This window comes from Polyodon spathula, chromosome 11 (genome assembly GCF_017654505.1).
Source record: "Polyodon spathula isolate WHYD16114869_AA chromosome 11, ASM1765450v1, whole genome shotgun sequence".
Taxonomy (NCBI): Eukaryota; Metazoa; Chordata; class Actinopteri; order Acipenseriformes; family Polyodontidae; genus Polyodon; species Polyodon spathula.
Genome location: NC_054544.1, coordinates 15493810 through 15520131, shown reverse-complemented (window position 1 = coordinate 15520131; position 26322 = coordinate 15493810). Strand labels below are relative to the sequence as shown.

The window sequence follows — 26322 nt, the reverse complement described above, 5'->3', positions numbered from 1 at the left end:
TTGTTACACTTACTGAATGGGTGTTCAGCCACAATTGGCGATGATTCAATAGGCTTGCTTACACCAAATCTGTTTTCAGAACACACTCGGAATATGTACTCCATGTACTTCGTGAGATGGGTGACTTTGATCTGTGTACGTTTAACGCTGGAATTAACAAGCTGCCAAGCTGTTGAACCAGATTCACGCTTTTCTACAATATAATTGGTTATTTCTGTTCCACCATCATCTTCAGGTTCTTGCCATGTTAATACACAGGATTCTGATGTGATTGATGATGTTTCAACAGGACCAGTTGGTGGGCCTGGTCTTCCAATAACATTGACAGTAACAGTGAATGTTCTGACACCTGTAACATTTTCAAGTATAAGATAATATTTCCCAGAGTCTCCTCTCATGCTTTCTTTGACAACCATTGTTGTTCTTTCTTTGGTTGTCTTGATGCTGACTCTGTCAGTTTCTTTCAGTTTCATCTCCTCTAGTTTCCATGTTACCTTGGGAACTGGTCGTCCACTAATAGGAATATCAATTGTGAATGAGCTTCCAGCTTTGCAGGTAATAAGTTGGTTGGTGATTCCACTGAGATCTGCTGTAGGCTCAATCTGTGGTTCCTTAATGATGACAGATGAGAAGGATTCTCTTGGCTCACTGAAGCCAGCATCATTTCTAGCCTTGACTCGGAATTCATATTCAGTATTTTCTACCAAGCCTTCAACTGTCAGATTCAGAGATTTAGTCTGACCACCAACAACCCATTTATCTGAGCCCTTTTGTTTAATTTCAACAACATAGCCTGTGATGCGACTGCCACCGTCATGTTCAGGTTTCAGCCAGGCCAAAGTAGCAGTGGACTTAGAGGTGTCAATGACATCCAGTCTCTTCGGTGGAGCAGGTTCCTCAGTGGCAATAAGCGGGTCTGGCATTTCGCATGCCTCACCTGGGCCATATTCATTTTCTGCTATTACTCGGAAGAAATACGGTACACCTTCTGAAAGGTCACCAACTCTGAGGATTTGGCGAGGACATTTACCACTGACCTCTTGCCAACTACGACGACTAGCCTCTCGTTTTTCCACAATGTAATGGTGAATGCGTGCTCCTCCATCATTAGCTGGGGCATCCCACATAAGAGTCACAGATCCTTTTGTCACATCCTTAAAGGTGATTGGTCCTGGTGGCCCAGGAGTGTCCTGGACTTTCACAGTGAATGTAATGGATTTGCTACCACTGTTGTTTTCTAAAGTAAGGGTGTATTTCCCAGCATCATATCTGTTGCAATTCTCTATTGTAAGGGTACTATATGTTTCTGTTGTGTGAACATCAACCCGCAGACTAAGATCTGAATCTGCCTTCGTCCAGGTAGCCAAAGGAACAGGTCTGCCTTGGAATGCAATATGCAGACAAATAGTGCCACCTGATCTAACAATATGTGTCTGTCTAAAGTTGGCATCAATGTCAATTTCAGGAGATGTGAGTCTGTCCACAGCTTTTACTGCATTAGGAATTACACAGAATTCTCCTTTGCCTGCACCATTAATAGCAGCTACACGGAATTTATATTCTTCGCCAGGTTCTAATTCGCTTACAGTGAACTTAGTGTTGATGCAAGTTTCAAGGTTGACTTTGTTCCATTCTTCAAGGCTAGCCTTACACATCTCAATCACATATCCAATAATCGCCATTCCTCCGTCAAAGACAGGTGTGGTCCATTCCAAGGATACTGATGTCTTTGTGGTGTCATTGACTTTGACTACAGTAGGGGCGCTTGGTGGACTGGTTGGCTCTCTACATTTTATTAATCTAGATGTACTGCTTGATGGTCCAACTCCAGCTTCATTTTCAGCCATGACACGGAATTCATACTCATTTCCTTCAGTCAGACCAGTTACTCTTAATCTAGTCTCAGTGATGGATGTCTTGCTTGAAACTTTCACCCATCGCAAACTCTTCTTTTCACGTCTTTCAAGGATGTAGTGTTTAATTTCATTTCCACCATCAGTTCTTGGTCTTGTCCAAGTGAGTGTAATACTGTCTCCTGTGACATGGGTGGAATCTGGGGTGCCAGGAGCATCTGGGACAGCTGAAAAGACATATGTAATTAGTTTGTTATACCAAAATATATGTATTAAAACAATAAAGCATAACTAAAATGTCTAACTTACTGAATTGAATCTGTGCAATTATAGGTCCCGATTCCAGTGGTCTGCCAACACCAAACTTGTTAAGTGGTGACACTCGGAACTGGTACTCATTGCCTTTAATCAGCTTGGTAGCAGTAAATGTGCAAGCTTCACATTTGTCATCCACAAGTGCCCAGGAGATTCTGGTGGTTTCACGTTTTTCAATCACATAATGGGTAACGGAAGCACAACCATCATTTTCAGGAGGATCCCACCACAGTGTGGCCTTTTCTCCAGTGATGTTGGTAAACCGCATTGGCCCAGCAGGTGGTCCAGGAGTATCTGAAAAAGATTATTAAAATATGTTATATTAATAATTTATTATTTAATATAATTTTAAAAAGTACTGTAAAAAAAGAGTAAACCATAAATACCTTGTACGCTAACAGTAATGTCTTCTTTCTTGACTCCAGAAGCATTCTTGGCTTCAACACTATACACACCACGATGTTCTCGACCAGCATCTCTGATAAAGAGACTGCTTGAACCAAGCACAGTGGTAATATCCATCATCATCTTCTTATCAATTTCATTTCCATCCTTGTACCAGGTCACCTGAGGTACTGGACGACCGTAAATGAGGGCTTTAATTCTAATCTGTTCTCCAGCCTTCACTGTAAGGCCTTCAAAATGTTGTGCTCCAAATTCAATTGTTGGTGGAACTGAAAAATAAAACAATAACAAAAACGTCATTTCTATGAAGACATGTTTTTTTTTCTTCTTTTTTTATGATTTTCACATAATCACAGGTAATGCTTACCATTTTCATCTCTGGTCATAATGTAACCAGATGACTGAGAAGGTGGACTAACAGTTCCAACAGCATTTCTGGCAATTACTCTGAATTCAAATCGGTCACCAGAGGCAAGACCTGAGACTGTGTACTGGCATTCAGAAATATCAGTAAAGTTGCATCTCAGCCAGCGTGATTTTCCTTGACGTCTTTCTACGCTGTAAGCAACAACCTTGCTTCCTCCATCACGTAGTGGTGGTTCCCACTTAAGTGTGACAGTCTCTCTGGTGACATCAATGTAGTCAGGAGTACCAGGTGGATCTAAAAACAGATACATAAATATTAAATATGCATGTTGCAACACATGACAATTACAGAATGATTCGAACAACAAAAAAGTGCAATTAATATGAAAAAAAAACTTTCTTACCAACTGGAGAAACAGCCACTTGGGGTTTGCTTGTCTCACTGGAAGGACTTAGACCAGCACTGTTCTCAGCAAAGACCCGGTACTGGTATTCCAGTCCTTCAATAAGACCTGTAATTCTATATTCTCTTACAGATATTAGTGTTTTATTTACTTTCTGCCACAGAATACTATTTCTTTCCTTCTTCTCAACATGGAATCCTGTCACTTCAGAACCTCCATCATACACCGGGGCGTCCCATTGAATTGACATGCCATCACAAGTGACATTGTATACAAAAGGCTTTCCTGGTGGACCCGGTGGTCGGTACTGGTGTTTGGCAAATACGTCTGATGAAAGTAGGGCCTCACTTACTCCATATCTGTTTTCTGCACGTACTCTGAATTGATACTCTGTTCCTTTAATTAAGTTGGGAATCTTAAAGGTTGTTCTGGTTACACTAGAGCAAACCATCTTCCAGGCTGTCTGTGATGTTTCTCGCTTTTCTACACTGTAGCAGGTGATTTCTCCACCTCCATCCTCATCAGGAGCATCCCATGAAATAATTATACTTTCCGCTCTGATTTCATCAAATCGGATGGGTCCCTTTGGCTTAGATGGTGGACCAAGAGTTATAACAGTGACACTAAATGATTTCCTGCTGACAGCATTATCAAGGACTAAGGTGTATTTTCCACCGTTATCTTTTCTAACATTCTTAATGTTCAAAGAAACCTTGTTTTCGGTTTTCTTAAAGCGCACTTGTTCACTTTCTTTGAGAGGCAGGCTGTCTTTTAGCCACTGCACAGTTGGTCTTGGTTTACCCTTGTAAGGCAGTTCAATATGGACATTATGTCCAATGCGTACGCTGATTTGTCCTCCTGGGATATCTGATAAGTCGGCTTCAGGTTGAATGATGTGGTCTTTTACTGTAATTGGTCCAATCTGAGCATAATCACTCTGTCCCTTTTCATTCTTGGAAGAAACTCGGAATTCCATTACTGAAAGTTCTTTAAGTTTAGTTGCTTCAAACTCACCGGTCTTGCTGACACCAGCAAGTGACCATTCCTGTTCATCTTTAAGTTTCTTTTCAATTACATACTCTGTGATGATACTTCCACCATCATAGTCAGGCTTGTTCCACTGTAATATGACTGAAGTCTTAGTAGAGTCCTTCATTGAAAGATCTTTTATGGGACCAGGTATCTCAGTAGCTTTAACTGGTTCTGCTGTCTCACATGGCTCGCCTAATCCATTTTCATTTTCAGCCAATACACGGAAGAAGAAAGAGGTCTTCTCAGAGAGGCCAGTAATTTTGAATGTGGTGTTAGAGCATTTAGTTGTCACACCAGAATATGCTCTCTTGGTAGCATCTCTCTTTTCAATAACATAGTTGCTAATTTGAGCACCGCCATTGACAAGAGGAGGTTCCCAAACAAGAGTAACATTGCCACGAGTAACATGTTTCACCTGCAATTTTTGGCAAGCACCTGGTGTGTCAAGCACTTTAACATTGACAAATGATGATTTAGGTTCACCAACACCATTTTCAATGTCAAGAACGTATTTTCCACTATCATTACGAGTAACCTGTGGAATTATAAGCATTGTGGATGACTCAGTATTGTGGATATTGTATCTTGGATCATTGTCAATGTTCTTCTCTCCCTTTCTCCAGGTGACATTTGGTGCAGGTCGCCCCTTAAATGGAATCATGATCTCCACATCTTCACCTGCTTTAGCTGTGAACTGAGTTCTGACTGCAACATCAAGATCAATCTCTGGTTCCTCTGTAAAAATGAAATCAGAAGAATGGATTACATTTTGTCAGTATACATATAAAAAGTATGTGTAAATAATTTCATCACCTATATTGTAAATACATACCAAGGATATCCTTAGCTTGAACAGGTTCTGTCATTTCAATTGGATCTCCACTTCCAGCACAGTTGACAGCAGACACAGAGAAGTAGTAGTTCACTCCAGGTTTTAGGTGAGATACAACATACTCTGTAGTTCTCACTTGACCCTTTGAACTGACCACAGTCCAATCTTCTTCTTCACCCTCTCTCATTTGAACGACGTAGCTGGTAACCTCGCTGCCTCCATCATACACAGGTTTAACCCATGCAAGAGTAACAGATGATTTTGTTGTGTCAACAACCTTAAGCTTGGTTGGTTCACCTGGTGGGTCTGAAAGCAGAACAATTATACCAGGTTAAAATTATATATTTGAATAACAGAATATAACAATAAAAAAACAGTTATATGTTATTCGTACCAATTGGATCAGAAGCTTTGTAGAAATCAGACGCATCAGAGAATGGGCCTTCTCCAGCTGCGTTCACAGCACTGACACGGTACTGGTATTCATTTCCTTCTGTCAAGGCTGATATTTTCTGTCTAGTGTCACAGATAGGCTCTTTCAGGACCTTGAACCATCGCAAGCTCTTCTTCTCACGTTTTTCCAGGATATATCCAGATATGTCACTGCCACCATCTACAGTAGGCCTGTTCCAGGTCACAGTCATTGTTGACTTGGTAATCATTGTAACTTCAGGCATGCTAGGTTGTCCGGGAGTTACTAAAATAAAGAGAAACAAAGCAAAATAGTAAAACGATAGTGAAACAAAAATGCAAATAAACGCACACACACACACACACACACACACACACATATATTAAAAAAATCTTACCAAATGCATTCTTAGCAACAACAGGATCAGATTCCAATGCATCTCCAACGCCATATTTGTTTACACCTCTAACTCTGAAGATGTATTCATTGCCTCTGATAAGCTTCTGCACAGAGACAAGACACTGTTCCTGTTTGTCTGATATGAGCGTCCAGACCACTCTGCTCGTCTCACGTTTTTCCACTATATAGTGGGTTACAGAGGCACCAGCTTCATCAGCTGGAGGATCCCACATGAATGTTATTTTCTCTGCAGTGACTGTCTTGAACTGAATAGGTCCACCTGGAGGTCCAGGTTTATCTGATTAAAAATAAAAAAAGCATAAGATATCATTTTTCTAACAATTGATTTTATACAGGAGATAAATGATGGCTTCATGTTGGTTAATTATACTAAATTGAGTTTATTTTCCAGCAGAAAATAAAATAAAATAGTTATTCTTCATAAAACATACCTAAAATTTGTACTCTGATAGTTGTTGATGTAGAGCCCATTGCATTCTTAAGTCTGAGTTCATAGCTTCCACTATTGGTACGTGCAGCGTCCTTAATAATAACACAAGCCGAATCTGTTGTATTTTCAATTGATACTTGAGCGCTTGTCTCCACCTCTTTCCCATTTTTGTACCATTCAACTGTTGGCAAAGGCTTGCCAGAAATTCCAACTTTAATCCTGACAGCTGAACCAGCCTTGAATTTCACAGTATCTGAATATTCTGGAGGCAAGTCAATTTCAGGAGCACCTAAAACAAACAAATAAAATACACATATATATTTTTAAAGAAAATTAAATTAAAAAAACAAAATGTACATGATAAATGGCAAAAGAAATAAAACTCACCATAAGTATCTACACATGTGGCTGGACCAGCAATTAATGACGGATTGCTTACAGAGCCTATGGCATTCTTTGCAAAAACTCTGAATTCATATTTTTCATCCTGTGTCAAGCCTGAGACCGTGAATTGCGTTTCAATGACATTGGTGAAGCTACCCTTTGTCCATCTTCCATTGGGAATGTCTCGCTTCTCAACTATGTATCCAGTGATCTTGCTTCCACCATCATAAGCAGGTTTCTGCCATGCAAGGCTGATTGAGTTCTTTGTGATGTCAGTCACACGCACATTTACTGGTGGTTCTGAAACACAAAATTATTCGTTTTTCAAAAAACCCATTTGTGAATTACAGTAATAAGGAAAACAATAACAAAAAAACAGTAAACAAATAAATACTTACCACAAGCATCAATTGCAAGGACTGGGTCAGAAATATGGCTAACCTTGCCAATACCAGCAGCATTTTCTGCCAATACTCTGAACTCATAGATAAGTCCACCACTAACATTGCTGACTATGAAGTGGGTCGTACGGATGACTGTCTTGTTAGCTTTCTGCCACAGAAGGCTGTTTCTGTCTTTCATCTGTAAATGGTATCCAAATACAGGGTTTCCTCCATCAGCGACGGGTTCATGCCAGCAAACAGTGATGTGCTCTCTTGTGACCATAGTTACCCATGGTGTAGATGGTGGTCCCGGAATTGCTAAAATGAAACAACAGTAAAAACAAAATATTTGCAAATATAATGTACTGATTTCTTGCACCAATGACAGACAGTATTTGTTGATTTATTTTAAAAAAAAGTGTGTTTTGGTAAGAATATTATTACATGGATCCTATTTGGTAGAAAGCACAAAAATAAATTAAACTTTCAGGAAGAAGCAATTAAATTACTGTTTTGAGTAGCTTTTACAGGTTTTATACAAATAAAATGATATTATTACTTTCTTCTAAATAGTGTACCTGTGTAAAATAAAAAGAAGTTGCACAAATAATTAACTTACTGTATGGAAGTTTGACAGTAACACATTGAGAATCAATATGGTCACTGATGCCAAATCGGTTCTCAGCCTTGATACGGAACTGGTACTCTTCTCCTGTTGTCAGCTTCATAATCTTGATCATGTTTCTAGCAACTGCGGCAGACACTTCTGACCAAGCAGCAGTGCTTGTTTCCCGTTTAAGTACAATATAGTTGGTAACTGGACTTCCACCATCATAAGCAGGTGGTTGCCAACTTAACATTACACTGTCCTCTGTGACATCACTTACAGCAACAGGACCAACTGGAGGTCCAGGTCTATCTAGGACTACAATATTAACAAAGGTTTTAGTTGTTCCACTTGAGTTGGCGGCAGTAATGTCATATCTTCCAGCATCAGTAGCAACGCTCTCTTTGAGGTTAATGATGAGGCCATCTGCAGTTGTCTCTGTGTTAAATCTCATTGTAGACTTCACTGAAACATTGTTCCTGGAGAGTGATACCTTTGGTAGAGGTTTGCCAGAAAGTGGAATTTCAAATTTAAGGTTTGATCCTACTCTGACATAGACTGTATTGTGAGGGAAGTTCTTCAGATCTAATTCAGGAGATTCTGCAATCAGATTAATAGACACAAACAAATGTGTGTGAGTGCATGAATAAAGCAAACAAGTGCTGTCTCAAACATAGTCAAAATCAATAAAATGTTACTTTAAAATATCTGCTACAAGTTAAACCTTTGATTTGGGGAAACAGAACAATAGTCACAGAAATTATGATGGCAAGATGTTAGTCTTATGCAATGTAGGGTTATTTCTTTGAACAAAGTAGGACTAAAACAATTAAAAAACATGTGATAACTTACCAAGTTGATCTTTTACTGTAACAGGGAAAAGCATTTCTTTGGGCTCACTGAGACCAGCCTGGTTTTCAGCACAGACTCTGAAGAAATATTCAACGTTTTCCTTAAGGCCACGAACAACATGGTGGGTCACTTTTACAACGGCACACTTAACCCATTTCTGTTGGCCTTTCTCAAGGGCATCTATCAGGTAACTAGTGATTCTGCTGCCCCCATCATGTTCTGGCTTACTCCAGGAAAGGGAAACACTCTCCTTAGTAACATCAGTAACTCCTAGCCTCTCGGGTGGACTTGGTTTTTCTGAAAGGAATAATTAACACTTATTAGAAATCAGTGTCTGAAACACTTCTTTAAAAAGTGATTTCTTTGTAACAACACACATTGAAAAAGAATATTTACCTGTGACCTTAACTCCTTCCTTGCTCTCAGAAGACAATCCAATTCCAAACTCATTCTCTCCAGAAACTCTGAAGTAGTAAATAGCTCCCTCCTGGAGATCCGGTACTTTGTAGGTCAATTGGTGGCAGTTGTTTGTAACAGATACCCACGCCTTCTTGCTGGCTTCACGTTTTTCCACATGATAGTTCTTGACAGGAGCACCACCTTCATTTTCTGGTACATCCCACGATAAGACTGCAGAGTCCTTAGTGACGTCTTTAATTGCTATGTGAGCAGGAGGACCAGGAGAATCCAGGACCTTGACAACTAGTGTCAAAGAACAAGTTCCAATAGTATTCTGTAGAGTTATGCAGTACTTTCCAGAATCATTTCTGGTTGCCTTCTCTAGAGTTAATGATGTGCAACTGTCAGTTGTGTCAATACATGCTCTTACTCTTAAATCTACATCTTCCTTGTTCCATATCACATTAGGCGCTGGTTTTCCTTTATAAGGTACAGTGAGTGTAAATGAGCTGCCAGCTTTGACAATTAAAGTCTTGTGCATTTCATTGTCAACATCAAAGGCAGGTTCTTCTTCTCTCTCTTTTGCAACCTGGGGTTCAGAGGCTGTACTTGGATCACTAAGTCCAACTTTGTTGACTGATCTTACTGCAAAGACATATTCAGCTCCAGAAGTGAGTCCAACAATAGTAAACTCTGTGCCTCTAAGGTTTTGAACAGCTGTTGTCCATTCTTCATCTTCAGTTTTCTTATACTCAACATTATATCCAGTGATAGGGGCACCACCATCAAACAATGGTTTAGTCCAGCCAATAGAAATAGTGGTCTTTGTGGAATCTACTATCTTAGGTTTGGATGGTGGTGATGGCAGGAAAACTGGATCTTCTGCTTTAGTCAGTGGAGATGCTTCACTTGGAGCACTTAAACCAGCAGCATTCTCTGCAAGTACACGGTATTCATATTCACATCCTTCACGGAGGTTAGATGCTTTAACTCTAAGATCATACACAGGTTTTTTGTTCACGCGCACCCATCGCAGACCAGACTTTTCACGTCTTTCAATTATATAACCAGTGATTTCACTACCACCATCACTAACTGGTCGAGCCCAGCAGATTGTCATATCTTCTCTAGTAACACTGGTGATCTCCACATTTGTGGGTGCACTTGCAACTGTAAATGGATCTAAAGCTTTAACAGCATCACTCTCTAGTGGTTCGCCAACTCCATATTTGTTCACAGCCATAACTCTGAAAATGTATTCATTGCCTTTAAGTAGTTTAGTAGCTTTGCAAGATGTTGTTTTCACATCTCCTTCCACCACAGTCCAGGCAAGACGGCTCGTTTCACGTTTCTCTACCACATAATGATCAATTTCAGCACCTCCATTTTCTTGTGGTGTCCCCCAAGACAGATGGCATTTCTCAGCTGTAAGTCCTGATACCTGTACTGGTCCAGCTGATGGGCCAGGTCTGTCTAGCACTTTGCAGTTTACAGCCATTGATCTTGTTCCTGCCACATTCTGCAAAGTCAGGACATACTGCCCAGAGTCTCGTCTGATACAGTCTTTGATAGTGATTGAAGTACTGTTATCTGTTGAGGCAATTTCAACTCTAGCCTTTATTTCGATCTCCTTGCCATCCTTTGACCATGAAATTACTGGCAGAGGACGACCAGCAACATCAGCATTAATCTTTAAAGTTTCTCCAGCCTTCACTACCACTACATCTTTGAATTTGACATCCATCATGATTCGAGGAGGATCAACATCATCCTTAACTGTGACTGGGCCAGTGCATTCAGATGGCTCACTGAACAATCCTGCTGCATTCTTTGCAATAACATGGAAATCATACTGTTGATCTTCTGTAAGACCTGTTATATCAAAGTAGTTTTCTTGGATGTTGGTGAAATTGCACTTCAGCCAGCGACCATCTGGCAGTTCCCTACGTTCAATAATATAACCTGTGACTTTGGCTCCACCATCATATTCTGGCTTAGCCCAAGACAGTGATACAGAAGTTCTAGTAATGTTAGTAATTTCAGGTTGACCAGGAGGATCACATGGATCTCTTGCAGCAACAGGTTCACATGCTTTGCCACATTTACCAATTCCAGAAATATTTTCTGCATATATACGGTATTCATACAGCAGGCCTTCTTCAATACCTGTTACTTTCATTTGAGTGTCAGTAATAAGACCTCTATTAATCTTGGTCCAAAGAATGCTACTTCTTTCTTTGCGTTCAATGTGATATCCAAGTACTGGACTGCCTCCATCATTAACTGGTTCATTCCATTCAACAATCATGAAAGATTTAGTTGCATGTGAAACACGGGGTGTTCCAGGAGGACCAGGTGGTTTAAACGGATATTGTGCAACAATTGCAGAGGAGTCTCTGTAATTGCTCTTTCCATAGCGGTTTTCAGCATAAACACGGAACTGATATTCAGAACCTGTTGTCAGTCGTAAAACTTTAATTGATGTTCTGGCAACTGTGGCAGACACAATTTGCCATTGTGTTGTTGTAGTATCCCTCTTTTCAACAATGTAGTTGTTAATTTGGCAACCACCATCATACTCTGGTGGGTCCCATGAAATTGATATACTGTCAGAACTAACATCATCCAAACGGATTGGACCAGGTGGACCAGGTTTGTCAAGTACAATAATTCCAATTTCAGCTGACTTTGTACCAGCAGTGTTAGCCACACTAACGTCATACTTTCCAACATCTTCTTTTGTTGCTTCCTTGATTACAATGACAGTTGATGTTTTGGATGTCTGAATACTTACTCTTGTTGTCTGTTTCAAGGGTAGACCATCTTTCTTCCATGACACAGTAGGCAGGGGTCTACCTCTAAATGGTACATCAATCTTAAGGTCAGCTCCTGCTTTCACACTGTAAGTGTTGAAAAGAAGTTCCAAACTAGGTTCAATCTCAATGTCCTTTGCAACCACAGGTACCCCCAGTTGTTTTGGGTCACTCTTTCCTTTCTCATTCACAGCAATAATTCTAAAGGAGTATTCTTCACCCATGGTAAGGCCTGATACAGTTGCCTCCAATGCCTTCACTTGAGAACACATGGTCCACTTGTCACTACCTTTAGTTTGCATTTCAACAACATAACTTGAAATTTTGCTGCCACCATCATGATCTGGCTTTTCCCAGGAGATGGTTACACTGTTGCGTGTTACATCTACAAGAGTTACTTTGCCAGGAGGCAAAGGAGCTTCTGACACTTTAATAGGATCTGTTGTTTGTGCTGGCAGGCCAACACCATGTTCATTTACAGCCAATACACGGAAATAGTAAATACCTCCTTCTTGGAGCTGATCCACTTTGAATGTATTCTTGATGCAGTTGTTAGTAACAGTAGTATATGCCTTTCTTGTAGATTCACGCTTCTCAACAATGTAGTTGGTAATCTTTGCCCCACCATCAATTAGAGGAGGCTCCCATGTCAGTGTAACTGAATCTTTCTTTATTTCCTTAATGTTGAAATTTACAGGAGTACTTGGAGAATCAAGCACCCTGACGTTGACAAAGGCTGATTTAGTGCCACTGTGGTTCTCCAGTGTCAAAATATATTTGCCACTGTCAAATCTGTTGACATTGTCAATGACAAGCATGGTGTAGGAACCTGTGACTTCAATTTGTGCACGTTCAGTTAGAGTCCCTTCTGCCTTCTGCCATTTAACTTCAGGTTCAGGTCTACCTCTAATGGCAACAAACAAGCGCAAAGTGCCGCTAGCACGTACAGATACCATCTTTCTAAGATCTGCATCCAGTTCAATCTCAGGTGGTTCAACCTTTTCAGCTGCAACTACAGATCCAGCGATGTCGGCAGGTTCACCAACTCCTTCTATGTTAACAGCACAGATGCGGAAATTGTATTCAGTGTTTTCTTTAAGTTTTGTGACAGAAAAGTGTGTTGCTTGTACACCAGTTGGAGGGGTGCATGTGATCCATTCATCAGTGGTGGCTTCTTTCATCTCTATAATGTATCCCCTTATTTCAGCACCACCATCATAGATAGGTTTGCTCCAAGAAAGGGACACAGTTGTGCTAGAGGTATCTGTTACTTTTGGATTGCTTGGTGGGCCTGGAGGATATGTTACATCACACGCTCTGTAGAATACTGATGGATCACCTGGCTCTCCTACACCAGCAGCGTTTTCAGCAGCAACACGGAATTCATAAAAGTGTCCTTCAGTGAGACCAGTTGCTTTAAATCGCAGATCACTCAACCTCTTTCTATTGCATTTTGTCCATCTAATGCCATCTTTGTCACGTTTCTCAAGGACATAACCATCAATTTCAGCTCCCCCATTGTCATCAGGACTGGTCCATGTTACAATCATAGAATCTTTTGTGATGGCTGTAACTTCAGGAACTGATGGTTTTCCTGGTGGCTTGAATGGATTACGTGCTAGAACAGGTTCAGATTCTAATGGCTCACCAATGCCATATTTGTTAACTGCCATAACTCTGAAAATGTATTCGTTGCCAGTCAGAAGTTTGGTCACTTTGTGGCTGATTGCTTGAATATTAGATGCAACCTGTGTCCAGGATAGCCTGCTGGTTTCTCTCTTCTCAATATTATAATGAGATATGTTAGCACCACCATCTTGTGAGGGTGGGCTCCAAGACAAGTAGCATTTCTCCGCAGTGACACCTGTAACTCTCAATGGGCCATCAGGAGGACCAGGTCTGTCAAGAACTTTTACTGTTATTGGTATTGCTTTTGTACCACCGACATTGCTGAGGTTGAGTACATAGTTTCCTCCATCTATTCTAGTGCAGTCCTTTACTGTAAGCGCTGTTCTTTGGATAGTTGTTTTAATTTCCATTCTTGCAGTAGCTTTGTCAATTTCTTTTCCCTCTTTTAACCATGTGATGTCAGGCACTGGTTTGCCATGGATGTCAGCGTCAAGGGTGAATGTGTCACCTGCATTAACAAAAATTACATCTTTATATTTTGGATCCATTGAAACTCTCGGGGATTCAATTTCATCTCTAGCTGTAATTGGTCCAGTGCTTTCAGAAGGTTCACTGAAAATACCAGCTGCATTCCTTGCAATAACTCTAAATTCATATCTTTGGTCTTCAGCTAAGCCTGTGATAGTAAATTCAGTTTCAATTACATTTGTGAAACTTGCTTTCACCCAGCGACCTTCTGGCAACTCTTTCTTTTCTACAAAATATCCAGTGACTTTACTGCCACCGTCATACTGAGGCTTTGTCCATTGAAGAGTTACATAATTTCTGGTGATAACAATAGCTTCAGGGCAGCCAGGTGGATCACATGGATCACGGGCTACAAAGCATTCTGAAACTTTACTGCATTTACCAATGCCTACAATGTTTTCAGCATATACTCTATATTCATATTCAATGCCTTCTTCGAGGTTGTTTGTCTTGAAGCGAGTGTCTTGAAGAAGAGTCTTGTTCAGTTTAGTCCACAGAATACTGTTTCTTTCTTTGCGCTCCAGATGATAACCTATAACTGCACTGCCACCATCATTGACTGGCTCATTCCACTCAATAACCATGTAATCTTTTGTAAGTGATGTAGCAAAGGGAGTGCCAGGTGGTCCGGGTTGCTTGTAAGGATACTGCACAACAACTGATGAAGAATCCAAAGAAGAACTCTTTCCATATCTGTTTTCAGCATATATCCTAAATTGGTATTCTGAACCTGTCTTAAGCTTAGTCACTTTGATAGATGTCCTTGCTATTGTTGCTGATACAATCTGCCATGCAGTTGTGGTTGTGTCTCGTTTTTCAACAATGTAATTGTTTATCTGACAGCCTCCGGTATATTGGGGAGGATCCCATGATAAAATGACATAGTTTGAACTTACTTCATCTATTCGTACTGGGCCTACAGCTGGACCAGGCTTATCAAGAATAATAATTGTAACTTCTTCTGTGGCTGTGCCTGCACTGTTGGTAGCTGTGACAGTATACTTGCCAAGGTCATCTGTGTGGCTTTCTTTAATTTTAAGGACAGTTGATGTTGGTGTAGTTTCAATATTTACTCTTGTTGTTTGTTTAAGTGCATGTCCATCTTTTGTCCAAGCAATCTTGGGTCTTGGACGCCCAATTACTGGTATTTCCACCTTAAGATCTTCTCCAGACTGAACACTGTATGTACTGAACATAAGTTTGAAACTGGGTTCAATTGTTAGGTCCTTAGCTATGACTGGAACAGCCAGTGGTCTTGGGTCACTCTTTCCTTTCTCATTGTAAGCAATCACACGGAAGAGATACTCTTGACCTGAACTTAGGCCAGAAACAACACCATCACATGTTTTGATTTGGGTCGCTACTGCCCACTTGTCAGATCCTTTAGGCTGCATCTCTATCAAGTATCCCAAAATCCTGCTACCTCCATCGTGATCTGGTTTTTCCCATGCAAGAGAAGCACTTGTCTGAGTGATATCAGTAAGTGTTACTTTTCCTGGTGACAATGGTGGCTCAGATGCCTTTACTGAATCAGTAGTTTCAGCAGGTAGTCCAACACCAAATTCATTCTCAGCCATAACTCTAAAGTAATAAATAGCTCCTTCAATTAGATTTTCAACTTTAAAGCTAGTTTTGGTACATTTTGAAGTAACATTGGCAAAAGCCTTTCTTGTTGATTCACGCTTATCAATCACATAGTTCTTGATCTTTGCTCCTCCATCAATCAAAGGTGGCTCCCATATTAGAGTAACTGCATCTTTCTTTACATCTTTCACTACAAGGTTCTGAGGTGTTCCAGGGGTATCTAGTACTTTGACAGAGACAAATGCAGACTTGGCACCACTGCTATTTTCCAATTTAAGTGTGTATTTGCCAGCATCATTTCTATCACAATTGTCTATTGAAAGCTGGGTATAGTTAATACCCTTTTCTATTTGTGTTTTTTCTGGTAGATCACCTTCATCCTTGGACCAATTAATCTCAGGAGTTGGTTTTCCTTTGAAAGGTATAAGGATCTTCACAGTACCTCCAGAACGTACAACTATACCTTGTCTTAACTCTGCATCCAGATGGATTTCAGGTTCTTCAAGTTTATCTTCAGGTTTAATTGTTGCAGGTATTTCTGCAGGCTCACCAACGCCTAACTTATTGACAGCACATACTTGAATCTTATACTCTTGATGTTCAATAAGTTTTGTGATTTCAAAACGATTGACACGCAGGCCAGTTGGTGGTGTGCACATGGTCCATTCTTCTTCATCAGCTTTGCAAGTTTCAACAATATATCCCTGGATATCACTGCCACCATCATAAATTGGTTTGCCCCATGCAAGTGTAAGAGAATTCTTGGTGATATCCACAATGTGTGCATTTGTTGGTGGGCCTGGTTTGTATATTGGATCACAAGCTTTAAAGTAAGGGGAAGGCTGACTTGGTACACCAACTCCAGCAGCATTTTCTGCTGATAGTCTGAATTCATACTCGTGGTCTTCTGTGAGTCCTGTCACTCTAAAGCGCAAGTCTGTAAGCCTGTGCTTGTTGCATTTTGTCCATCTGATTCCAGCCCTGTCTCTCTTCTCTACAATATATCCTATAATTTCACTGCCACCATCACTATCTGGTCTAGTCCAACACACAGTCATAGAGTCCCTTGCAATATTGGCTATTTCTAAAGCCTTTGGTGCTCCAGGAGGTATGAATGGGTTCTTCATCATAACTGGTGCAGATTCCAAAGGTTCACCTACACCAAATTTGTTTACTGCCATAATACGGAAGATATATTCATTACCTTCCAGGAGTTTTGTTACCTTCAACATAGTAGCCACTGCATCTGAAGCCACAACAGTCCAAGCAAGACGACTAGTTTCTCTCTTCTCAATGATATAGTGTGAGATGTCACTGCCACCATCATGCTGTGGAGGTGCCCATGACAGAGAGCATTTTTCAGCAGTCACACCAGTAATGCTAATAACTCCGTCAGGTGGTCCTGGCCTGTCCAACACTTTCACATGAATAGGAACAGATTTTGTGCCAGCTACATTGGTTAGCTGCAAATTGTACTGTCCACCATCAATTCTAATAGCATCTTTAATCATAATCAATGCTTTGAAGTCTGAGTTTTTAATTTCACATCTTGCGGTACCTTCAAGTTCCTTATCCCCCTTGAACCACTGGATTGCAGGCAATGGTTTTCCATGTACATCAGCTTCAAGCTTGAATGTATCTCCAGCATTGACAACAATTGCTGCACTGTATTTTGGATCCATTGAGTATCGTGGAGGCTCAACCTCATCCTTGGCAGTTATTGGACCAGTGTTCTCTGATGACTTGCTCATAGTTCCTGCAGCATTTTTAGCAAAAACTCTGAAGTCGTACTTAGAATCTTCAGTAAGACCAGTAACAGTGAATTGGGTCTCCATTACATTGGTAAAGCTGGCTTTCATCCATCGACCTTCTGGAAGGTCACGTTTCTCAACAAAATAACCAGTTATGACACTGCCACCATCATACTCTGGCTTTGTCCACTGAAGAGTGACTGAATTCCTTGTAACAATTATGGCTTCTGGGCAACCTGGTGGATCACATGGGTCACGTGCCACATAACATTCAGATATTTTGCTAGATTTTCCAATACCAACAATATTTTCTGCATAGACTCTGAATTCATATTCAATGCCTTCTTCCAGAGGACTGGTCTTAAGCCGTGTATCTTGAATAATAGTTTTATTGATCTTTGTCCAGAGGATACTGTTTCTTTCTTTTCGTTCCAAATGGTAACCAACAATACTGCTGCCTCCATCATTAATTGGTTCATGCCATTGCACAACCATGCTGTCCTTTGTGGCTGCTGTAACGAATGGTGTACCAGGTGGACCAGGCTCCTTGTATGGATACTGTGCAACCACAGATTCAGAATCTAAAGCAAAGCTTTGTCCATATCTGTTTTCAGCAAAGATTCTAAACTGATACTCTGCTCCAGTCTTGAGTCTCAAAACTTTGAGTGTTGTCCTTGCAACTGTTGCTGAAACGATTTCCCAGTTTGTGGTAGTTGTATCTCTCTTTTGAACAATATAGTTTGATATCTGGCAGCCGCCATTGTATTTTGGTGGTTCCCATGAAATTGTGATACTTTCAGCACTAACTTCATCAAGTTTAATAGGGCCAGTTGGTGGTCCAGGTTTGTCAAGTGTTATCACTTCAATTGATGCAACTTTTTGTCCAACAACATTAGACACAGTGATGCCATATATACCACCATCATCCCTGGTGGTTTCTTTAATATTAAGTATTGTATGGTGTGCTGTATCAGTAGCATTAACTCTTGTGGTCTGCTTAAGGGTTTGGCCATCCTTTGTCCAAGAAATTGTTGGTTTTGGTCGCCCAGCAATAGGAATTTCTACTTTCAGGTCCTGACCAACTTGTACACTATAATTGCTAAATAAAGGTTTTACATCTGGCTCGATAACTAAATCTTTAGCAACCACTGGAACTGCAAGTGATCTTGGGTCACTTTTGCCTTTCTCATTCACAGCTATAACCCTGAACATATATTCTTCTCCTTGAGCTAAGCTGGAAATAACAGTTTCAAGTGTTTTAACATGTGCACAAGGAGACCATGTCTCTTTGCCCTTGGCCTGCATTTCCACAACATATTGAATGATTCTGCTGCCACCGTCATGTTCAGGTTTCTCCCAGGCAAGAGAAACAGTGTTTCGTGTGACATCAACAACAGTTATTTTACCTGGGGGTTGTGGCACCTCAGATATTTTCAATGGGTCAATAGTTTCTGCAGGTAAACCAATACCATGTTCATTTTCAGCAGAGACTCTAAAATAATAATTACACCCTTCCTGGAGTTGGTCAATCTTCCATGAAGTTTTGTGGCAGTTGGTCACAACTGCAGAATATGCTTTTCTTGTGCTTTCACGTTTTTCCACAACATAGTTCTTTATCTTAGCCCCACCATCCAACAGAGGTGGCTCCCATGTTAAAGTTAATGATTCTTTGGTAATCTCTTTAACTTTCATGTTGACTGGTGCACTTGGTGTATCAAGTACTCTAACACTGATGAAAGCAGACTTTGTTCCACTAATATTTTCTACTGCCAAAGTATATTTTCCACTGTCAAATCTGTTCACATTGTCAACTACAAGGGAGGTGTAGCTACTTGTGCTATCAATCTGAGCTGTTTCCCTGATTTCACCATCATCTTTTCCCCATTTTACTTCTGGAGCAGGTCGTCCTTTGATAGGAATAAACAATCTCAAGGAACCTCCAGCTCTAACACTGACAACCTTTCTGAGTTCAGGGTCTAGATCAAGGTCTGGTGCTTCCAGTTTTTCTTCCACAAGGACAGCTCCAGAAATATCTGCATGTTCTCCAACACCTGCCTTGTTTACAGCACAGACTCTAAACTTGTACTCCTTCTTCTCCTGTAGCTTGTCGGCTTCAATCCATGTTTTATTAACACCTGTGGGTGGAGTGCACATTGTCCATTCATCAGAGGTTGCTTCACATTTCTCTATAATGTATCCCTGAATCTCACAGCCACCATCATAAATTGGTTTGCTCCATGAAAGGAATACAGACGACCTGGTGATATCAGTTACTTTAGGATTGTTAGGTGGTCCTGGTTTGAAAATAGGATCACATGCCTTATAGAAAACTGAAGAAGAACTTGGTGCACCAACTCCAGCAGCATTTTCAGCTGAGACCCTGAATTCATAATTGTGGTTTTCAAGAAGTCCAGTTACTCTAAAGCGCAGTTCATTACATACACGTTTATTGCATCTTGTCCATCTGATGCCTTCTTTGTCTCGTTTTTCTACAACATAACCTGAAATCTCACTGCCTCCATTATTTGCAGGTCTTTCCCATACTACTACCATCGAGTCCTTTGTGATAGTTGTAACTTCAACAGATTTAGGTGCATCTGGAACCACAAACGGGTTTTTAGCTATCATTGCATCAGATTCAAGTGGTTCTCCAGCTCCATATTTGTTTACAGCCATGACACGGAAAATATACTCATTTCCTTCCAGAAGTTTTGTAACTTCTAGACCAAGAGTCTGTACTTTAGACTCAACCACTGTCCACACTAATCTGCTTGTTTCCCTTCTTTCAACAATGTAGTGGGATATATCACTGCCTCCATCCTGTGTTGGTGGTTTCCATGAAATTGAACATTTCTCACATGTTACTCCAGAGATGCCAATAGGTCCTTCTGGCGCTCCAGGCCTATCCAAAACTTTCACATTGACATCAACTAATCTTTCACCTGCAACATTCTTTAACAAGAGTGTGTACTGGCCTCCATCAACACGTATAGCTTCCTTGACACTAAGGGATGTGGCAAAGTCTGTGCTTTTGATTTCCAGACGAGCTGTATTTTTCTGTTCTTGGCCTCCTTTTAGCCATTGGATGGTGGGGATTGGTTTTCCATGAATATCTGCATCAATCTTGAAGTTGTCCCCGGCATTTACAACTATAGTTTCTCTGTATTTAGGATCCATGCTTATACGAGGTGGATCCACTTCATCTCTAGCAGTGATGGGCCCAGAGCTTTCAGAGGGTTCACTGAAAACACTTGCTGCATTTCTTGCTATTACTTGGAATTCATATCTTTGTTCTTCAACTAAGCCAGTCACTTCAAACTGTGTCTCAACAACATTGGAAAAGCTGGCCTTCATCCAGCGACCATCCGGTAACTCTTTCTTTTCAACAATGTAGCCAGTAATTTTGCTGCCACCATCATACTCAGGCTTTGTCCAATGTAGTGTAACAGAGTTTCTGGTGACTAATACTGCTTCTGGTCGACCTGGTGGATCACAAGGATCTCTTGCAACATAACATTCAGATAGTTTGCTTGATTTCCCAATGCCCACAATATTTTCAGCATATACTCTGTATTCATATTCAACTCCCTCTTCAAGGTTGCTTGTCTTAAACCAGGTGTCCTGTATTAGTGTCTTGTTAAGCTTCACCCAAAGAATACTGTTTCTTTCCTTGCGTTCCAAATGGTAACCAATAATCCTGCTGCCACCATCAATAACAGGTTCATTCCATTGCACCACCATGCTATCCTTTGTAACTGCAGTTACAAAAGGTGTACCAGGAGGACCAGGGAGTTTGAATGGATACTGGGCTACCAAGGATTCTGAAATGAGGAAACTGCTCTTGCCGTATCTGTTCTCGGCTGAAATTCTGAACTGGTACTCAGAACCAGTCTTCAATCGGCTTGCTTTAATAGTTGTCCTGGCAACAGTAGCAGATACAATCTGCCAAACAGTTGTAGAAGTATCTCTCTTTTCCACAATGTAGTTGTTAATAGTGCATCCACCACTGTATTCTGGGGGTTGCCATGTAAGAGTAATACTGTCAGCAGTGACTTCATCTATTTTCACAGGGCCAGTTGGTGGTCCAGGTTTATCTAGTACAACAATGCTTATGTTTTCTGTTGCTTCACCAGCAGTATTTGCAAGTGTGACTTTATACTGGCCAACATCATCTCTGCAGGCTTCTTTAATTACTAGTTGTGTACGATTTTCTGTGATTTCTGCATTCACTCTTGTGGTTTGTTTCAGAGGAAGGTCATCCTTATGCCAGGTAACATTTGCTTTAGGTCGAGCAGCAAATGGTACATCTACCTTGAGGTCTTCACCTGCGAGAACACTGAATGTGGTGAACAAAAGCTTGAATGCTGGAACTATGACAAGGTCCTTTGCAACTACAGGAACACCAAGCTGGCGAGGATCACTTACACCTTTATCATTCTTTGCTGATACACGGAACATATACTCTTCACCTTGTGTCAGTCCTGGTACAACAACTTCAGTGACTTTTACTGTCGAACATGCTGTCCATTTTTCACTGCCTTTGCTCTGCATTTCTACAATGTATCCCACGATTCTGCTACCCCCGTCGTGTTCTGGCTTCTCCCATGAGAGACTAACACTGTTCTTGGTGACATCTTGGAGAGTGACTTTTCCTGGAGGAAGTGGTCTTTCAGATACTTTAACGGAGTCTGAAGTCTCAACAGGAAGACCAACTCCATATTCATTTTCAGCAAGAATTCTGAAATAGTAATTGCATCCTTCTTGCAACTGGTCTATTTTCCAGCTTGTTTTGTGGCAGTTGGCCATAACTGTGGAGTATGCTTTTCTTGTTGATTCACGCTTTTCCACAATATAGTTCTTAATTTTAGAACCGCCATCAATGAGAGGGGGGTCCCATGTGAGTGAAACAGACACTTTTGTAATTTCCTTTATCTTGAGGTTTTGTGGTGCTCCAGGAGAATCCAGAACTCTAACATTCACAAAGGCTGTCTTGCTGCCTGAGCTGTTTTCAACAGTTAGCATATATTTGCCACTATCAAACCTATTGACATTTTCAATTACTAGTAAACTGTATGATGATGTATTCTCAATCAATGCTCTGTCAAGAGGTTCTCCACTCTCTCTTGCCCACTTAACCTCTGGGGCTGGTCTTCCTTTAATTGGCACAAAAAGTCTTAATGTACAACAGGCTCTGATACTGACAACTTTGCGAAGCTCAGCATCTAGGTCAATTTCAGGAGGAAGCAGTCTATCCTCAGCTTTTGGTGATCCAGGAACAAGAGCAGACTCTCCAATGCCTTCAGAATTAATAGCAGAAATATGGATTTTATATTCTTGATTTTCCTTCAGGTTTGTGATTGTGAAGGATGTAGCTTTAAGTCCATCTTGTGGAGTTACAACTGTCCATTCATCCTCTTCAGGTAGACATGTTTCAACCATATATCCTGTTATCTCAGAACCACCATCGTATACTGGCTTGTTCCAGGCAATGGTGATTGATGATTTGCTGGTATCTAGCACTCGAGGATTACCTGGAGGACCAGGTTGAAATATTGTGTCAGATGCTTTGTAGAAAGTACTAGCTGGGCTTGGTGCACTTAAGCCAGCAGCATTTTCCGCTGAAATTCTAAATTCATATTCATGTCCTTCAGTTAGGCCAGAAACTTTGTATCTCAAGTCTGTGACAATTCTTTTGTTGCATTTAACCCAACGCAGACCAGCCTTATCTCTTCTTTCTATGACATAATTAGTAATTTCACTGCCTCCGTTTGATTCTGGATGTCCCCAGCAAACAACCATCGAATCTTTTGTGATGGCAGTAACTTCGGGTGTTTGAGGTGGATCTGGAGCTACATATGGGTTAATTGCAATGATAGGCTCAGACTCCAGTGGCTCACCAACTCCATATTTGTTAACAGCCATCACTCTGAAAATATATTCATTTCCTTTTAGCAGCTTTGTCACCTTAAATTTGTTCACCTGCAGGTCAGTTGCTACATTTGTCCATGCAAGTCTGCTTGTTTCACGTTTTTCAATCACATAATGGTCAATCTTTGCACCTCCATCATCAGTTGGTGGCAACCAACATATCACACATTTCTCTGCTGTGATATCCGAAACTGCTAATGGTCCTTCAGGTGGACCTGGTCTATCAAGAACTTTAACGTTAAACACATGTTTTGCAAAACCACCAGGGTTACTGGCTGTTAGAGTGAATGAACCTCCATCTCTTCTTGTAGAGTCTTTGTGAATTAAAACAGTAGAAAAGTCTGACGTTCTAATTTCAAGTTTAGCAGTATCTTCAAGTTCCTTTCCTTCTTTAGTCCAAACCATTGTTGGTAATGGCTGACCTGCAACATCAGCTTCAAGTTTGAACATTTCTCCTGCCTTTAACAGTATGACATCTTTATACTTGGCATCAACCATGATTCTTGGTTCTTCAATGTCATCTCTGCATGTTATGCTATCAGATGGTTCAGAGGGTTTACTGACAGAACCAGCAGCATTTCTAGCAAACACACGGAATTCATATGAAGCATCTTCAGTTAGTCCACTGACGGTGAAAGTTCTCTCCAGAATGTTGCTGAAGTTGGCCTTTAGCCAACGACCATTTGGAAGGTCTTTCTTTTCAACTGTATATCCAGTTATCTTGAAGCCTCCATCATATTCAGGTTTGGTCCATTGGAGTGTGACAGCATGTCTACTGATACTAATTGGTAATGGTTTGCCAGGTGGATCTACAGGATCAAGAGCAAATACTGGTTCAGATGGCTTGCTAGGTTTACCTTTGCCTGCCATGTTTTCAGCTGCAACACGGAATTCATATGCAATTCCAGCAGTAAGTCCAGATGATTTGAAAATATTTCCTACAACTAAAGCTTTGCTGACTGTCTGCCACAAGATGCTGTTCCTCTCTTTTCGTTCAATGTGGTAACCGAAAAGTGTACTTCCTCCATCACTAATTGGTTCATTCCAGCTAACTGTCATTGCATCTTTAGTGACTGTGATGACTTGTGGAGTGCCTGGAGGTCCAGGCTTCTTAAATGGGTATGCAGCAACTACAGTCTCTGAGGTAATTGCTGGGCCAGTACCATACCTGTTTTGGGCCTTGACACGGAACTGATACTCAACTCCAGTGGTAAGATGAGACGCTTTAAAGGTTGTACGTATAACAGTTGAAGCTAACTCTACCCATGATGTGCCGGAGGTTTCACGCATTTCTACAATGTAATTACTAATTGGTACCCCTCCGTCATTATCTGGGGAATCCCACGATATTGTAATGAAATCTGATGAAATTTCATCAAGTTTAATGGGCCCTTTAGGAGGTCCAGGAATATCGTGTATCTGGACAGTAACAGTATCACTGATTTCCCCAAGTATGTTCTTTCCTATCAGTGTGAATTGTGCACTATCATTTCTTGTGCAGTCATTAATATTCAGGATGGTTGAGGTTGCAGTATTTTCAATATTCATTCTCTGTGTTTGTTTGAATTCTTGGTTGCCTTTCTTCCAGGTAACTGTTGGTTTTGGACGACCCAAAACAGGTATCTCAACTTTGACGTTATCTCCCGCTTTGGCAATAACCAATTTCTGGTAGATGCCACGTAGGTCAAATTCAGGAAGTGTTGTTTGTTCCTTAATAAGGACTGGTCTGCTTTCTCTAGGGTCACTTCTTCCAGCACTGTTGACTGCCATAATACGGAAGGTATATTCATCGTTTTCATTGAGATTTTTCACTATATAGTCAAGAGCCTTTACGGTAGCAACATGCAGCCACTGTTCTGCACCCTTCTTTTGAGCTTCAATAACATATCCGGTCACCTTGCTTCCACCATCATGTACTGGTTTGGGCCATGCAAGACTAGCAGAAGTCTTGGTAACATCCATGACATTAAGACTTTCTGGAGAAGATGGAGCCTCAGATGCCCTAATTGGTTCTGGTGTTTCAGCTGGTTCACCAATGCCAAATTCATTTTCAGCCATCACTCTAAAGTAGTATTCACATCCCTCTCCTAAGTTAGGAATTCTAAGGGAACACTTCTCGCATTTTGTTGTAATGGTTGAATATGCCTTTCGTGTTGATTCACGTTTTTCAACAATATAGTTTGTAACTCGTGACCCTCCATCAATTAGGGGTATATCCCACTGCATTGTGATACAGTCTTTAGTAACCTCTCTGGCCTTAAGATTGATTGGCGGTCCAGGTGAGTCCAAAACTTTAACATTTACAAAACCACTCTTTTTGCCTGCTGCATTTTCAAGGACCATTGTGTATTTCCCAGCATCATGCCTAGTGCAGTCAGGAATAACCAACAGAGTGTAAGATTCTGTGTTATCAATGCTTGCACGGCCTTTAAGTGCAACATCTCCTTTCATCCAAGTGATTTCAGGTGTTGGACGGCCTTTAATTGGCACAAAAATGCGAATCGAACATCCAGCCCTGACAACAAGTGTTCTTCTAAGTTCAGCATCAAGTTCAAAATCAGGTACCTCCTCTCGTTCCCTTATTTCAATAACTTCTTCAGTCTGAGCAGGTTCTCCAACCCCTTCAGCATTCACAGCACTAACTCTAAATTGATACTTTCCTCCTGGCTGCAGGTTTGCAACGACAAATTCAGTAATCCTGAGAGCAGTGCCTGTTGTGTCTTTAACCCAGTCTTCATCGCCTTCTTTTTTATGCTCAACTATGTATCCGATGATATCCAGACCACCATCATAGTGAGGTTTGCCCCAATGCAGTGTTGCAGTGGTTTTGGTAGTATCAGTAACTCTCGGGTTGGAAGGTGGTCCAGGTACATCTAAAATGATAACAGAATAAGGAATAAGTACGTACATATTAAAAGTAAAATCTAAATAAACTAGTCTTAATTCAGGCATGAGATATGGAATCCCCCATCTGGCATGACAAATCTGCCTCCCC

At 40.8% G+C, this 26322-nt stretch overlaps 1 protein-coding gene across 1 annotated transcript in view; it reads right to left on the bottom strand.

Moving 5' to 3' along the window:
• Positions 1–26322, bottom strand: part of ttn.1 (titin, tandem duplicate 1) — a 172421-nt gene that overhangs the window by 17972 nt on the left and 128127 nt on the right. Inside the window, exons 209-222 of the mRNA XM_041263764.1 lie at positions 9092–26200; positions 8696–8992; positions 7856–8443; positions 7252–7554; positions 6857–7153; positions 6471–6758; positions 6017–6316; positions 5602–5904; positions 5208–5513; positions 3344–5110; positions 2941–3234; positions 2555–2842; positions 2163–2462; positions 14–2080 (exon numbers count right to left, since the gene is read on the bottom strand). Coding sequence (XP_041119698.1) covers positions 14–2080; positions 2163–2462; positions 2555–2842; positions 2941–3234; positions 3344–5110; positions 5208–5513; positions 5602–5904; positions 6017–6316; positions 6471–6758; positions 6857–7153; positions 7252–7554; positions 7856–8443; positions 8696–8992; positions 9092–26200 — 24507 coding nt within the window. The remainder of the gene's footprint in view (positions 1–13; positions 2081–2162; positions 2463–2554; positions 2843–2940; positions 3235–3343; positions 5111–5207; positions 5514–5601; positions 5905–6016; positions 6317–6470; positions 6759–6856; positions 7154–7251; positions 7555–7855; positions 8444–8695; positions 8993–9091; positions 26201–26322) is intronic.